General features: G+C 40.2%; 1 protein-coding gene across 1 annotated transcript in view; it reads right to left on the bottom strand.

The window, feature by feature from the left end:
* The window catches only part of CATSPER3 (cation channel sperm associated 3), a 73,872-nt gene that overhangs the window by 14,662 nt on the left and 44,374 nt on the right, over nt 1-14,836 (bottom strand). Inside the window, exon 3 of the mRNA XM_003404784.3 lies at nt 4,099-4,338. Coding sequence (XP_003404832.1) covers nt 4,099-4,338 — 240 coding nt within the window. The remainder of the gene's footprint in view (nt 1-4,098; nt 4,339-14,836) is intronic.

Raw genomic sequence — 14,836 nt, 5'->3', positions numbered from 1 at the left:
AGAGTGCTGTTTTAATTAATTGGAAGACAAGAGCCAAGAATGTGCCAGAGTGCCGGCTCTGGGCACTGAGGCTGCAGTTCTGCTAAGGGCTCATTCAGACTTCACTTACTGTAAGTCAGCACTGAGGTGCAGGTCCCCACTTTGGCACTTCCAGCTGCCACTGGCCAGAAGGGCCGGCCAGCGTACAGTACAGAGGATGTTTAACCCAGAGTCGCTTCTGTGACCCTGGGGATCTGGGTCCCATGACATTAGCCATAGTGGGGAGAATGAGGAGGCTGGTGATCCCCAGGGAACCACTTTGGGATACAAGGCTCTGCTTGACCACAGAAAAATCCTGAGGCCAAGCACAGGACACACAACATGAGGTGTGTGTGTGTGTGCATGCCCACGGGTCTCTTTGCAGGTCCCCAAGGGCCAGAGGCTGAGCAGAGGCCTGCAGTCAAAGGGAAGCCAGGCTGAGCTCTGGGATTAAGCCCTTGGCCAACAAGGAGGGCTGTGCTCCCTTCCCTGGTTCCAAGTAGGAAAGATGGGCTGCTCCTGCCATGCCTCCACCCCAGGCACCATTAGGCCTCACCTTCTGACCAGGACAAATACAATCAGCAGGTAGCGATTGCCTTTGGCCTCACAAGAGGCCAATCTGGGTCACTGTCCCCCCCACCTCTGAAGACGGAAGCCACTCCTGACGCTAATGCTTTCTGCTTCCTTCCCCCTGCACTTCCCTGGGCTTCCTTTCCTTCAGCCCACCGCCCATCACGCCCTTCCTCATATGACTTCCATGGGGCGCTGGCACCCTCATCCCATGATGACCTCTGTTTCAGATTGAATCCTGTCCACCAGAAGGATATGTTGAAATCCTAGCACCTGGTACCCAAAAATGTCATCTTGTTTGGAAAAGGTCTTTGAAGATGTTATCAGTTAACAGGAGGTCACGTTGCTCCTGGTCCCATCCAGGTGGTATCTTATAAAAGAGAACAACGCAGAGAGAGAGAGACAGATGGACAGACATGTGACTACAGAGGCATGTGATACAAGCCAAGGAGTTCCAAGAGCCATCAGAAGATAGTAGAGAGGCATGGAATGGATTTTCCCTCCATATCCATCGAAGGAATTGATACAACCGATACTCTGATTTGGACTTCTAGCCTCCAGAACTGTGAGACAATAAATTTCTGTTCTCCAAAGCCACCCAGTAGGTAGTATTTGTTATGGCAGCACTAGGACACTCAGACAGACCTCTCTACTGGCCTCACCTGCAAATCCTCTCTTGCCTGAGGTCACCACCTCCCCAGCAGCCTCTCGAGGATTGTTGCTCATCTGCACTGGCCTCAGGTTCAGGAGGTCACCTTCTATATTATCCTTGGAGCCCTGCCTCCATGGACAAATTCTCTGCTTCTGGGCAGAGCTACCTTCCAGCTTTCCATACCCCTCATGTCTTCAGAACTCTGCCTGGTACCAGGGCCTACCTTTCCCTTCTCCACCCAACCCCACTGGCCTCCAGGGACCCTGGCATCTTTATGGATTACCCACCTTCTCCCAGGCCTCTTTGTCCCTTGACTTCCTAATCTCTGGTGACTCTTGTACCACCTCAGGTCCCTGCTCCCTTGGTGCCCGTCACCCAGAATAACCAGACTACACTTCCCACTTTCTGATTACTCCCTCACTCCATCACCTGGCACAGACCTCTCAGTGAACTCAGTCTTCTTTCCTGCCCATCTGCCTTACTCTCCTCCCAACCTGACATTGACTCCTACATTTGACACCTCAGACACTGCCCTCCTTCCTTCTAGGATGCAGTGTAGAGTCTTTCTCTAGCCTACAAACAAGTGGAGCCACTGCTGGGTTTGAAATGAAGGGTGTTGTGATTTGATGTGCACTTAGAAATCTGCCCCTCTTCAGCTGCTGGGGCATTTCTGCTCCAGGGCTCTCAGTAGTGTGGGAAACCATTGCAAGAATCCAGGTGGCAGAGAAAAGATGATGGCTATGGGAAGAGAAGTGGACAAGTCCATAAATATTGAGGAAGCTATGCAGCAGGACTCTGAGAGATTGGACTCAAAACTGACACTCAGGGTTATGACTTGGCAATTGACTAAGGGTGGCACCCTTTACCAAAAGATGAAATAGCAGAGGGGCCAGTGCTTTTGGACTTGAGGGTCAGGGTGAGGGAAAGGTAATGAATTCTAGTTTAGACATGTGGAGTTTGAGAAGCATGAGAGATGTCCAGAAGGCAACTGAGTCTGAAGTCCAAAGAAAGAAGTGTGGGCAGGTGAAGACCCCTGGAAAAACAGAGGAAGAAGGAGAGTCAGGTACAGGAGGAAGATATAGAATGTGTGGCTAATTGCCTCTATGAACAACTGCCTCCTTTGCCATGAGACCAGAAGAACTGGGTGGTGCCTGGCTACCATTACTGAACATTTTGATTAAAGATTCCATAGAAGAATCCTGATTAAAGGCGGGGGGGGGGTGCAGAACAGAATTTCAAATTTTGTGGACTCTAGACTTTCTGGAGCCTGGGAGGGTGGATGAACCCCTGAAACTATTATCCAAAGATAATCTTTAAACCTTAAACAAAAATATCTCCTGAAGTCATCTTAAAGCTAAACAATAGTTTACCTTAACTAGTAAAAAAGGTCTGCCTTGACCATTATGCTCTTTTAAGAACCATCTATATGGGATCAAATCGACAAAAACAACTCGAAAGATTAGATAGGAACCTTAGGGGGCAGTGAATTTATGTTAATGAGGGAGGACCAACTCAGAAAAGGAGGGTGAGACTGGTTGTACAACTCAAAGAATGAATCAATGTCACTAAATTATACATGTAGAAACTGTTGGTGTATGTTCTGCTGCATATATTCTCAACAAAAACAAAATAAATAAAATTCAGAAGGAAAGAAAAAGAAAACCCTGGAAAGTGGAAAAAATTGTCCAGACACAGAGTGTAGGGAATGAGAAGAGAAGAGAACTCATGATATGTCCTGAGAAAATAATATTTAAGGGCCAGGCAGAGGAAAAGATACCTGAGATGTCATGCCCAGGAGGTTGAAGGAAAACCAAGGGAAAGCAGTGACAAGAAGTGCCAAGGGAAATGGCCATGAGATTTGGTGACAAGGATGTTACTAGCAGTCTGGGAGAAGGCAGTTACCCTCGAGTGGAGGGGAAGAAGGCAGAGCAGAGTGTAAATGAAAGATGAGTAAGTGAGGACTGGGAGTCAGACAGCTCTTTCCAGAAGCCTGGCCATGAAGAGATTTGCACCACCCAGGCTCCTTCACAGGTATAGGGGATAGGATTTCAACACATATTTTGGGGAGACAAAATTCAATCCATAACAGGCTCCCAAGGTGTAGGGCCCAGGCCCTAGATAGCAGGTCACCCAGGCCTGGACCAGGAGCAATCTCTCAGCAGGATAGGCTGACACATCCTGACCGGACAAGCAGGTCCCCATCAGCCCCTTCCTGGAAAAGTATGGATAATGGGCACAGAGCCAGGGCAAGCATACTGTGTCCAGGACAACTGCCTGAGGGCATGGTTGGGGGCAAGGGGTCACCTCTGAGGTTTGGCCTGAAACCTTGCGAGTCAGAGAAAGGGTGGGTATTCCATGGCTTTCAGCAACACAGAAAGACTTCTCAACAGAAGCAGCATTTCCAGAGCAGCCGGAATGAAGTAGTAAGACTATTACCATCAACAGAAGCAACAGATTTTAGCTGCTTGGGGAAAGCAGTGAGTGGCCAAGGTCATCAAAAAGCTGGAGACTCCTGGGCATATAGTTCAAAGGGTCATGCACCATAAGAAAATCAGTCACTTAGCAACATGGGAGAGAAGAAAGCACCAAATGGCCTCTGCAGTCAGACACTGACCTTTAAATGCTGGGTGCCCTTGGGCTTCAATTTCTCCATTCTTGGGCTTCTACGGAGCTAATGATTCCTGTCTTACAATTGTTTTAAGATTAAACAAGATAATCAGTAAAGATCAACCTGCCACACAGTGAGACTCAATAACTGGAAGACAGTAAGTAGTAGAACTATTATTTCATCAGGGGCTGGTGGGCAGATGGGCCCTATAGCCTGCACTCCCAGGACCATGGCACCCCCAGGCACTCACTCGGATGCCCCGACTGTAGGTGATAAGCTTGAGGATGCGTAGAGACTGCATGCCATTAGCAATGTTGAGGTAGGGGTAATGTTTGCCCTTGATCTTTCGGAGGGCATAGGGGATTGAGATAATGATGATGATGAGCACATCCAGCAGGTTGTAGCCATCCTTCCAGTAGTTGATGGGGTCCACGTAGACCTTCATGCAGAACTCGGTGCTATAGATGGACACAAAAAGGACCTCCGAGATCTGCAGGGGGGTGAAAGGGTGAGAGGAGTCAGGTCAGGCTGCAGAGCCCTATAGTCCTGCCCCTCTCCCTGCCTGGGCAACCCAATTCAGGATGGGGGATGGGAGGGTGAGTGAAAAGCCCAGGCAAAGTCCCTGGCACACAACGAACACTCAGTATGTTCCCTACGCCATGACCCTAAACCTGAGGCCAGCTTTGACCCCAGGTGCTTAGGAAGGACTGACTGACAAAAGAGTGACTATATAAAACCTAGTACAAGGCACTCACATGTCAGGCAACCTGAATATAAGGTTTCCCAAAAAGAAGATACCAAGAGTTTTCTAGACAACCTGAACATATAAACTTTTAGGAATATAGATGAAATACTTAAACGTCTACTTACATTTAATCTACTAATTGAGTTAATCATATATGCTTAAGATCAGTTAACTAAAGTAATAACATGTCTGAAGAAATCATTTTTTTCACTTTCACACTTTATGAAATAATTTTCTTCAAATTCTTCTCATGAATCTACAACTCCAATACCTTCGTTTTTACAAGAGCACTTTTTGAGTCATCTAAGTTTTTCCTCATCATCTAAATTTACCTCCACCCAAATTTAATTATAATCTTAACTTCCACACAAATCAATTCATTCATTGACTGAAAAAGCTGTAATTGAGCACCTGCGATGTACCAAGCAAGCACAGTTTTGTTGTTGTTAGGTGGCATCTGGTTGGTTCCGACTCATAGCAACTCCATTCACAATAGAACAAAACACTGCCCGGTCCTGCACCATCCTCAAAGTCATTGCTATGTTTGAGCCCACTGTTTCAGCCACTGTGTCAATCCATCTCCTTGACGGTCTTCCTTTTTTTTGCTGACTCCTACTTTACTAAGTATGATGTCCTTCCAGGAACTGGTCCTTCCTGATAACATGTCCAAAGTGTGTGAGATGAAGTCTCGCCATCTTCACTTCTATGGAACATTCTGGCTATACTTCCAGGACAAATTTGTTCATCTGGAAATCCATGGTATGTTCAATATTCTTCAGCAACATCATAATTCAAAGGCATCAATTCTTCTTTGGTCTTCCTTATTCATTGTATGGCTTTCATGTGCATATGAGGCAATTGAAAATACTATGGCTTGAGTCAGAGACACCTTAGTCCTCAAAGTGACATTTGATTTTTAACATTTTAAAGAGGTCTTTCGCAGCCGATTTGCCCAATGCAATATGTCGTCTGATTTCTTGACTGCAGCTTCCAAGGGTGTTGACTGTAGATCGAAGTAAAATGAAATTCTTTACAACTTCAATCTTTTCTCCATTTATCATGATGTTGCTTATTGGTCCAGTTGTGAGGATTTTTGTTTTCTTTATGTTGAGGTGTAATCCATAGAAAAGGCTATAGGCTGGTTTTCATCACGTCCTTTTCACCTTCAGCAAGCACGATTGTGTCATCTGCATATTGCAGGTTGTTAATGAGTTTTCCTCCAATCCTGATGCTGCATTCTTTTTCAGATAGTCCAGTTTCTTGGATTGTTTCTTCAGCATACAGGTTGAGTAAGCCTGGTGAAAGGATACAATCCTGACGCACACCTTTCCTAACTTTAAACCATGGAGTATATCCTTGTTCTGTTCAAATGAATCCCTCTTGATCTATGTAGAGTTCCTCATGAGTGCAATTAAGTATTCTGGAATTCTCATCCTTTGCAAAGCTATCCATAATTTGTTATGATCCACCCAGTCGAATGCCTTTGCATAGTCAATGAAACAGACGTAAACATCTTTCCAGTATTCTCTGCTTTCAGACAAGATCCATCAGACATCAGCAATGATTTCCCTTGTTCCATGTCCTCTTCTAAATCTAGCTTGAATTTCTGGCAATTCCCTGCCAATTTACTGCTGCAACAGTTTTTTAATTATCTTCAGCATAATTTTACTTGTGTGTGATATTATTGATATTATTCAATAATTTCCGCATTCTGTTGAATCATCTTTCTTTGGAATGGGTACAAATATGGATCTCTTCCAGTCAGTTGGCCAGGTAGCTATCTTCCAAATTTCTTGGCATAGATGAGTGAGCACCTCCAGCACTGCATCTGTTTGTTGAAACATCTCAGTTGGTATTCTGTCAATTCCTAGAGCCTTGTTTTTTGCCGTTGTTTTCAGTACAGCTTGGACCTCTTCCTTCAGTACCATTAGTTCTTGATCATATGCTCCTGCCTGAAATAGTTGAACATTGACCAATTTCTTTTTGGTACAGTGACTCTGTGTATTCCTTCCATCTTCTTTTGATGCTTCCTGTGTCATTTAATATTTTCCCTGTAGAATCCTTCAATATTGAAACTCCAGGCTTTAATTTTTAGTTCAGTTCTTTCAGTTTGAGAAATGCCAAGCATGTTCTTCCCTTTTGGTTTTCTATCTCCAGGTCTTTGCACATTTCAATATAATACTTTACTTTGTCTTCTGGAGCCCCCCTTTGATATCTCCATTCAGCTCTTTTACTTCATAATTTCTTCCTTTCGCTTTATCTATTCTACGTTCAAGAGCAAGTTTCAGAGTTTCTTCTGACATCTATTTTGATTTTTTTAATGACCTTTTGCTTTCTTCATGTATGATATCCTTGATGTCATCCCACAACTTGTCTGGTCTTCAGATATTAGTGTTCTATGTGTCAAATCTATTCTTGAGATGGTCTCTAAATTCAAGCGGGATATCCACAAGGTCGTACTCTGGCTCTTGTGGACTTGTTTTAATTTTCTTCAACTTCAACTTGAACTTGCATATGAATAACTGATGGACTGTTCCACAGTCAGCCCCTGGTCTTGTTCTGACTGATGATATTGAGATTTTCCAGCATCTCTTTCCACAGATGGAGTCCATTTGATTTCCGTATTCCATCCAGCGAGGTCCATGTGTATAGTCGTTGTTTATGTTGTTGAAAAATGTATTTGCAATGAATAAGCCATTGGTCTTGCAGAATTCTATTAAGCAATCTCTGGTACTGTTTCTATCACCAAGGCCGTATTTTCCAACTACTGATCCTTCTTTTTGTGTCCAACTCTTACAATCCAATCACCAGTAATTATCAATTCATCTTGATTGCATGTTTGATCAATTTCAGACTGCAGAAGTTGATAAAAATCTTCAATTTCTTCATCTTTTGCATTTATGCAGTGATTGGTGCCTAAATTTGAATAATAGTCATATTACCTGGTCTTCCTTACAGGCATACGGATATTATCCTATTACTGACAGTGTTGTACTTCAGGATATATCTTGAAATGTTCTTTTTGAGAATGAATGTGACACCATTCCTCTTCAATTTGTCATTCCCAGCATAGTAGATTATACGACTGTCTGAATCAAAATGGTCAATACCAGTCCATTTCAGCTCACTAATGCATAGGATATCGATGTTTATGCATTCCATTTCATTTTTTGACAACTTTCAATTTTCCTTGATTCATACTTCGGACATTCCACATTCTGATTATTTATGGATGTTTGCAGCTGTTTCTCTCATTTTCAGTCATGCCACATCAGCAAATGAAGGTCTCAAAAGCTTTACTCATTAAGATTGACTCTACTTTGAGGACACAGATCTTCCCCAGTCTTATTTTGAGTGCTTTCCAACCCGAGGGGCTCATCTTCTGGCACTGTATCATACAATGTTCTGCTGCTATCCATAAGGTTTTCACTGATCAATTTTTTCAGAAGTAGATTGCCAGGTCCTTTTTCCTAGTCTGTCTTAGTCTGGAAGCTCCTCTGAAACCTGTCCACCATGGGAGACCCTGGTGGCATAGCTTCCAGCATCACAGCAACACACGAGACACCACAGTTATACAAACTGACAGTTTTAGGCACTAGGAAATATAACAATGAATAAACAGAACATTTCCAATCCCCACGAAGCTTACAATGAAACAGAAATAAACTTAAATAAATACTCATATAGTATAACATCAGGTAGGAAGTAAAATAAATAAAACAGCAAAATGAGCTTGCAGAACTGGTCAGGTTGGAGAGGGGCAGCTGTTTTAGAAAAGGTGGTTAGTGGAGGCCTTGCTGAGTCACCAATGGAGTCAGAATAAAAACTGGGAGAATGCTTCAAGGAAGTGAGGGAATGGCAAGTTCAAAAGCCCTAAGACGAGGAGGAAGTTGTTCAAGGAACAGCAAAGTCAGCATGGCTGGAGAACAGAGTGAGGACGAGCAGAGCAGGAGATTTAGTCAGGAAGGTAGGCAGGAGCCAGGCTGTGTAGGACCCTGCAGGCCTGGTGAGGACTTTTTCATTTTAAACTCAGCTGTGGAGAACTATTGTGCAAAGGAATGATATGAACTCACTTACATTTTTTTGAGATCTCTGTGGCTGCTTAGCGGGAAAAAAGACTGGGGAAGGGGAGCTGCCAAGAATAGCAACTGGGGGAACAGTTAGGGAGGCCACTGTAGCCATCCAGGCAAGAGATGGTTGGACTGGGGGATAGTGGTGGAGAGAAGGGGACCAAATCTGAACATATTTTGTAGGCACTGATGACAGAGCTTGCTGATGGACTAGGATGCATAGGCGAGAGAAACGGCAAGGAAGGCTCCTAACGTTTCAGACAGAGCAAATGGGTAAATGGTGATGCTTTATCTGAGGTGAGTTTGGGGTGGGCTGAAACGGGAATACAGAAGGTTTCTGGAGGGAAATAGAAAGTTTTTTTGATATATCGCCTTTTAAATCTATGTCAGATGCTGTCACAGGGAGTTATATGTCAAGCCACAAGTATCCATTTGGATAACATTAGGTCAGCAGGTGTTTTTATTTGTTCTGTATACTTAGATTTGTGGTTTCCATGTAACCATTTACATGTTTTTTTTAATTAAAAAAAACTATTATGTAATATTTAAAAAACACAAAAAGGTATAAAGAATAATATAATGAACAACCATATACCATCCAGCTTAAGAAATAAAATATTACCATTACATTTAGAGCTTTCTGTGGATGCTTAATTGATCAAATCCCCTTCTAACCCACAAAGTTAACCCTATTGTACATTTAGAGTTTGTCATGCTCATGTATTTTATACTTTTACCATATATGTATCCCTAAATATACATGCTATCATTTTCCATTTTTAGACATTATATAAACAGTATATGCTATTTTTAGACATTATACAAACTGTATACACTAATGTAGGTTGGAGTCCTGGTGGCATAGTGGTTAAGAGCTCAACTGCTAACCAAAAGGTTGGCAGCTTAAATCCACCAGCCGCTCCTTGGAAACCCTATGGGGCAGTTCTACTCTGTCCTACAGGGTCACTATGAGTCAACCAACTGGACAGCACCTAACAACAACATACACTAATGTGATAATTTAGTAATCTGCTTTTTTCACTTAAAATTATGTTTGCGAGATTCATCCATGTTGATATGTGTAAATCTAGTTCACTGTTTTACTGATAGTTAGGAATCTCACTTACGAAAATAGTACAATTTCTTTATTTAGTTACCTGTTGAGTGATGTTTCGCTTGCGCTCAATTTTTTACTATTAAAAGGTGTTTTTACATTTGAACGATTCTTCTATGTTTTATTGTAGACATGCATAAGAGTTTCTCTGTTATGTACCTAGGAGTGGAATCACTGGCTTGTAGGATATGAGCATCTTTAATGTCACTGGATGTTGCCAAATAGGCTATGGTACCAATTTAATAAGGGCAATGTTTCTGTTGCTGTAGGTCCTTGCCCACACCTCTTACTGTCAGATTTCTTAATTTTGTCAGTCTGATGAATATGAAATACTACCTTATTTTTGGCTCTAATTTTCATTTCTCTAATTATTGATGAAGCTGAGCACCTTTTTATATGCTTAAACTGTGAAGTGCCTGTTTCTGTCTTTCACCAAATTTTCTACCGGATTGTTTTATCTTTTTCCTCTTGATTTGGATGACATCTTTTATACATTTTGAGTCCTAATTCTTTGCCTATTATATGTGTTGCAAATATCTTCTCCTGCACTGACTTGTCTTTTCAACTTTTTAATGGTCTTCTGATGAATAAAATTTAAAATTTTAATGGAATCAAATTTACCTTTTTCTTCATGGTTTATATCTATTTTGTATCTTGCTTAAGAAAACTTCCCTCCCTGAGATCATAAAAACATTTTTCTATATTTTCTCCTAAACATTTTAAAATTCCACTTTTCAAGATAGATCTTGAATCCAGCTATGTATGCTGTGAGGTAGGAATCCAATTGCATTTTCTCTATATGGATAACCAATCATCCTACCACAATTTAATGAAGAATCTATCCTTTCACTGCTGATCTGAAGTGTCACCTGACATATATCAGGTTTCCATATAAGCCAGGGTCTGTTTCTGGGCACTCTATTCCTCTCTATTGGTCAGTTTGTCTACCTAGGCATCATCACCCTGCATTAATTACTCTAGCTTTATAGTAAATCTTATTCTCTGGTAAGTAAACTTTCTCCCCTTTTTATTTTTAAAATCCTCTTGCTCATTCTTTGTCTTTATTCTTTTATCTAAATTTTAGAGTCAGCTTTTCAAGACCCATTGGAGTTATACGGATTTTACAGATTGATTCGGGGAAATTGTATCTTTAAGAAACTGAACTTTTCTGTCCGGTATCTTTTCATTTCCTTATGTCTTCGATAACCTTTACACATTTTTATATTTTTCTCTATAAAAATCACACATATCATTAGATTTTCCCATAAATATTTTCTGTTTTCTATCATGGAAACCCTGGTGGTGTAGTGGTTAAGTACTATGGGTGCTAACCAAAAGGTTGGCAGTTCAAATCCACCAGGTGCTCCTTGGAAACTCTATGGGGCAGGTTTTCCCTGTACTATAGGGTCACTATGAGTCGGAACCGACTTGAGGATAATGGAGTGTTTTTGGTATTTCTATCATAAGCACTATCTTTTTGTTGTTAGTATATTAAATATAATACATTTTATATATTTATTATACACTGTCCTTTTTTTGTTTTATCCCCAGGTTACCAACTTTCAGTTCACGGACAACTTGTCCTTGCCCTATAATGTTATGTAAGTTTGCCCTTCCTCTGAAACAACTCAGCCATCCCCACTTGCAACAAATTCTTCATCACAATCACCTTCACTTGCTGCATGTGCAGCTTTTAAATCATTGAAAAGGCTCTGAGCCAAAGCAAAGCTAAGTAAGCACCCTATGCACCTATTTCAACTTACCTCCAAATTTGACTTAAAGACACACTTAGGGATGGATCTCGATTGTAACCCGGGGCCCACCTGTATATCCATTGAACTTGCTGAAATTTATAAATTTTAATAATTTGTTTTTTTCAGATTCTTTTGGGATTTTACGCAGAAATCAAATCACCTATGAATAATGAGAGTGTGTTATAACTTTCTCTCTAATCTTAATGCTTTTTATTTCTTTTTCTCATATTGTACATTGGCTAAAATGCTAATACAAGTCTTATTAATAATAACTGGAATACTGCTTTAAAGGGAATACTGCCAAAGTGTCACCATTGAGTGTGAGTTTTGATACAGGTTTTTGGTAAATAACCTTAATCAGGTTGAAAACAAATCCCTTCTATTCCTAGTTTCCTAAGTTTTTTATCATGAAGGTATTCCTGATAAACTTTTTTTTCTGCAACTCTTGAATTGATCTTATGATTTTTTTACACTTTAATATTTTAAGCTGTTGAATTAAACGTGCAGATTTTTTAACTGTTAAGCCATCCTTGCATTCCTGGAAAAACGCAATTTGGCAATGGTATATTATCTTCTTTGTACATTTTTTATTTGGGTCTCTAATACTCTGTTAAAGCCCTGGTGGTACAGTGGTTAAGAGCTTGGCTGCTGATGACGCCCTGACAGGGAGCACAATAGAGAACCCCTGAGGGACGACTGCCCTGACGGGGAGCACAACAGAGAACCCCTGAGGTAGCGGGAGAGCAATGGGATGCAGACTCCAAATTCTCATAAAAAGACCAGACTTAATGGTCTGACTGAGACTAGAAGGACCCTGGTGGTCATGGCCCCCAGACCTTCTGTTGGCCCAGGACAGGAACCATTCCCAAAGCCAACTCTTCAGACAGGGATTGGACTGGACAATGGGTTGGAGAGGGATGCTGATGAGGAGTGAGTTTCTTGGATCAGGTGAACCCTTGAGATATGTTGGCATCTTCTGCCTGGAGGGGAGATGAGAGGGTAGAGGGGGTTAGAAGCTGGTGAAATGGATACAAAAAGAGAGAGCGGAGGGAGGGAGCAGGCTGTATTATTAGGGGAAGAGTAATTGGGAGTATGTAGCAAGGTGTATATAAGTTTTTATGTGAGAGACTGACAATTTGTAAACTTTCACTTAAAGCACAATAAAAATTATATATATAAAAAAAAGAAACAGAAAAAGCTTGGCCGCTAACCAAAATGCAAGCAGCTTGAATTCACCAGCAGCTCCTTGGAAAACCTATGGGGCGGTTCTACTCTGTCCTATAGGGTTGCTATGAGTCAGAATCAACTCGACTGCAACGGGTTTGGTTTTGGTTAATATTTTGTTTGGGATTTTTGCATTCAAGTTGATAGCCTTAGATATAATTTTCCTTTTATATCCTATCTAGGTTTTGCATGAAGTTTATATTAGCGTCACAAAATGAATTGTGTTGGAATGGTGGGACAGGTATGCTGATTTATCTAATCACTAGAAGAGTTTGCTATGTTTGGTATTATATCTTCCATGAATGTAAAACCATCTAGTCTAGGTTTGTTCTGAGGGGTAGAACTTTTTAACTAATTCAATGCTTTAGTGGTATAGCATTTAAAAGACATATATGAACATATAAGGATTACTTCAGGCTTTCTCTTTCTTATTGAAATCTAGTTTTATAATTTTTTTAAAGGAAATTGTCTATTTCATATAGATTTTCAAATTTATAGCATAAAAGTATTGGATTTCTGATACCTACTGGGTCTGTAATTATCCCTTCTTAATTCCTAATGTGATTCAGATCTTTTATCTGTTAATCTTGATTGTTTCATGAAGAGAGCTCTTCATAAATTTTATAATTATTTTCTAAGATCTAACTTTTGGCTTTGCTGATACTTTCCATTGAGTCTTCATTTTCTATATCATTTATTTCTGCCCTTATCTTTACTATTTCCTTCTCTCTACTGTTCTTGGTTTTATCCTGTGGTTCTTTTCCAACAGTTCAGCTTATTAATTTTCTGAGATATAATTCATATAACATTCACCGTTTGAAAGTGTAGAATTCAGCCACTTTTAGTATACTCACAAGGTTGTGCAACCATCACCACTAACTCCAAAAAATTTTCATCATCCCAAAAAGAAACAATATAACCATTAGCAGTCACTTCTCATTCTCCCCTCCTCCAAGTCCCTGAAACCACTAATCTACTTTCTGTCTCTATGATTTTCCTATTCTGGGCATTTCACATTAATGTAATCACAGGATTGGTGACTGTTGGTGTCTGGCTTCTTTCACTTAGCATGTTCTCAAACTTCATTCATGTTGTAGCATGGATCAATACTTCATTCATTTTTATGGCTAACTAATATTCCATCGTGTGGCTATACCGTATTTTGTTTATCCATTCATCTGTTCATGGACATCTGTGATGTTTGTTTTTTGGCTGTTATGAATAATGCTGCTATAAACATTAATGTACAAGTTTTTATGTAAACATGTTTTCAGTTCTTTTGGGTATATACCTATGAGTGGGATTGCTGGATCATATGGTGAATCTGTGTGTAACTTTTTGAAGAACTACAAACTATTTAGCTCATTAATTTTTAACGTTTAGGCTTTCTTTTTCTCTAATATAAAGATTTAAGGGTAGCAATTTTCCTTTAATATATTAACTACATTTCACAATTTATGATTGTAGTGTTCTTGTTCCCATTCAGATGTATTTTCTAATTTTCATTATAAGCTCTTCTTTAACCTGTGAGTTATTTGGGAATGTTTTGGGTTTTTTTATTTGTTTTTTTAAAGCATGGACACTTTTTACTTATATTTTTATTATTGACTTCTAATTTAATTACACTGTAGGCAGAGAACATAGGGTTAATTTCTGGATTCTCAATTTTGTTCCATTGATCTATATGCCTGTCTTTGTGCCAGAATCACACAGTCCTGATTACCATAGCTTTATAGAAGGTTGTAAAATTGGGCAGTATAAATGTCCTCAAACTTTGTTCCTTTTCAAAGTTGTTTTGGCGATTCTGGGTACTTTGCATTTCCATATACATTTTAGAATCAGCTTATTACATTTCTAAAAAAATAAAACCTGCTGGGATTTTGTCAGGGGATTGAGTTGAACCTATGGATCAATTTCTCATTTTAACTATTTTGAGTCTTCTGGTCTATAAATATGAAATGTTTTTCCGTTTGTTTAGATCTTTAATGTCTTTCAATGATGTTCTATAATTTTCAGTATACAAACCTTAAACTTCTTTTGTTAAATTTATTCCTAAGTATTTTATTCTTTTTGGGGATTAT

The sequence above is a fragment of the Loxodonta africana genome, chromosome 2 (assembly GCF_030014295.1).
Source record: "Loxodonta africana isolate mLoxAfr1 chromosome 2, mLoxAfr1.hap2, whole genome shotgun sequence".
Classification (NCBI taxonomy): domain Eukaryota; kingdom Metazoa; phylum Chordata; class Mammalia; order Proboscidea; family Elephantidae; genus Loxodonta; species Loxodonta africana.
This window is presented reverse-complemented; position numbering and strand designations above follow the sequence as displayed.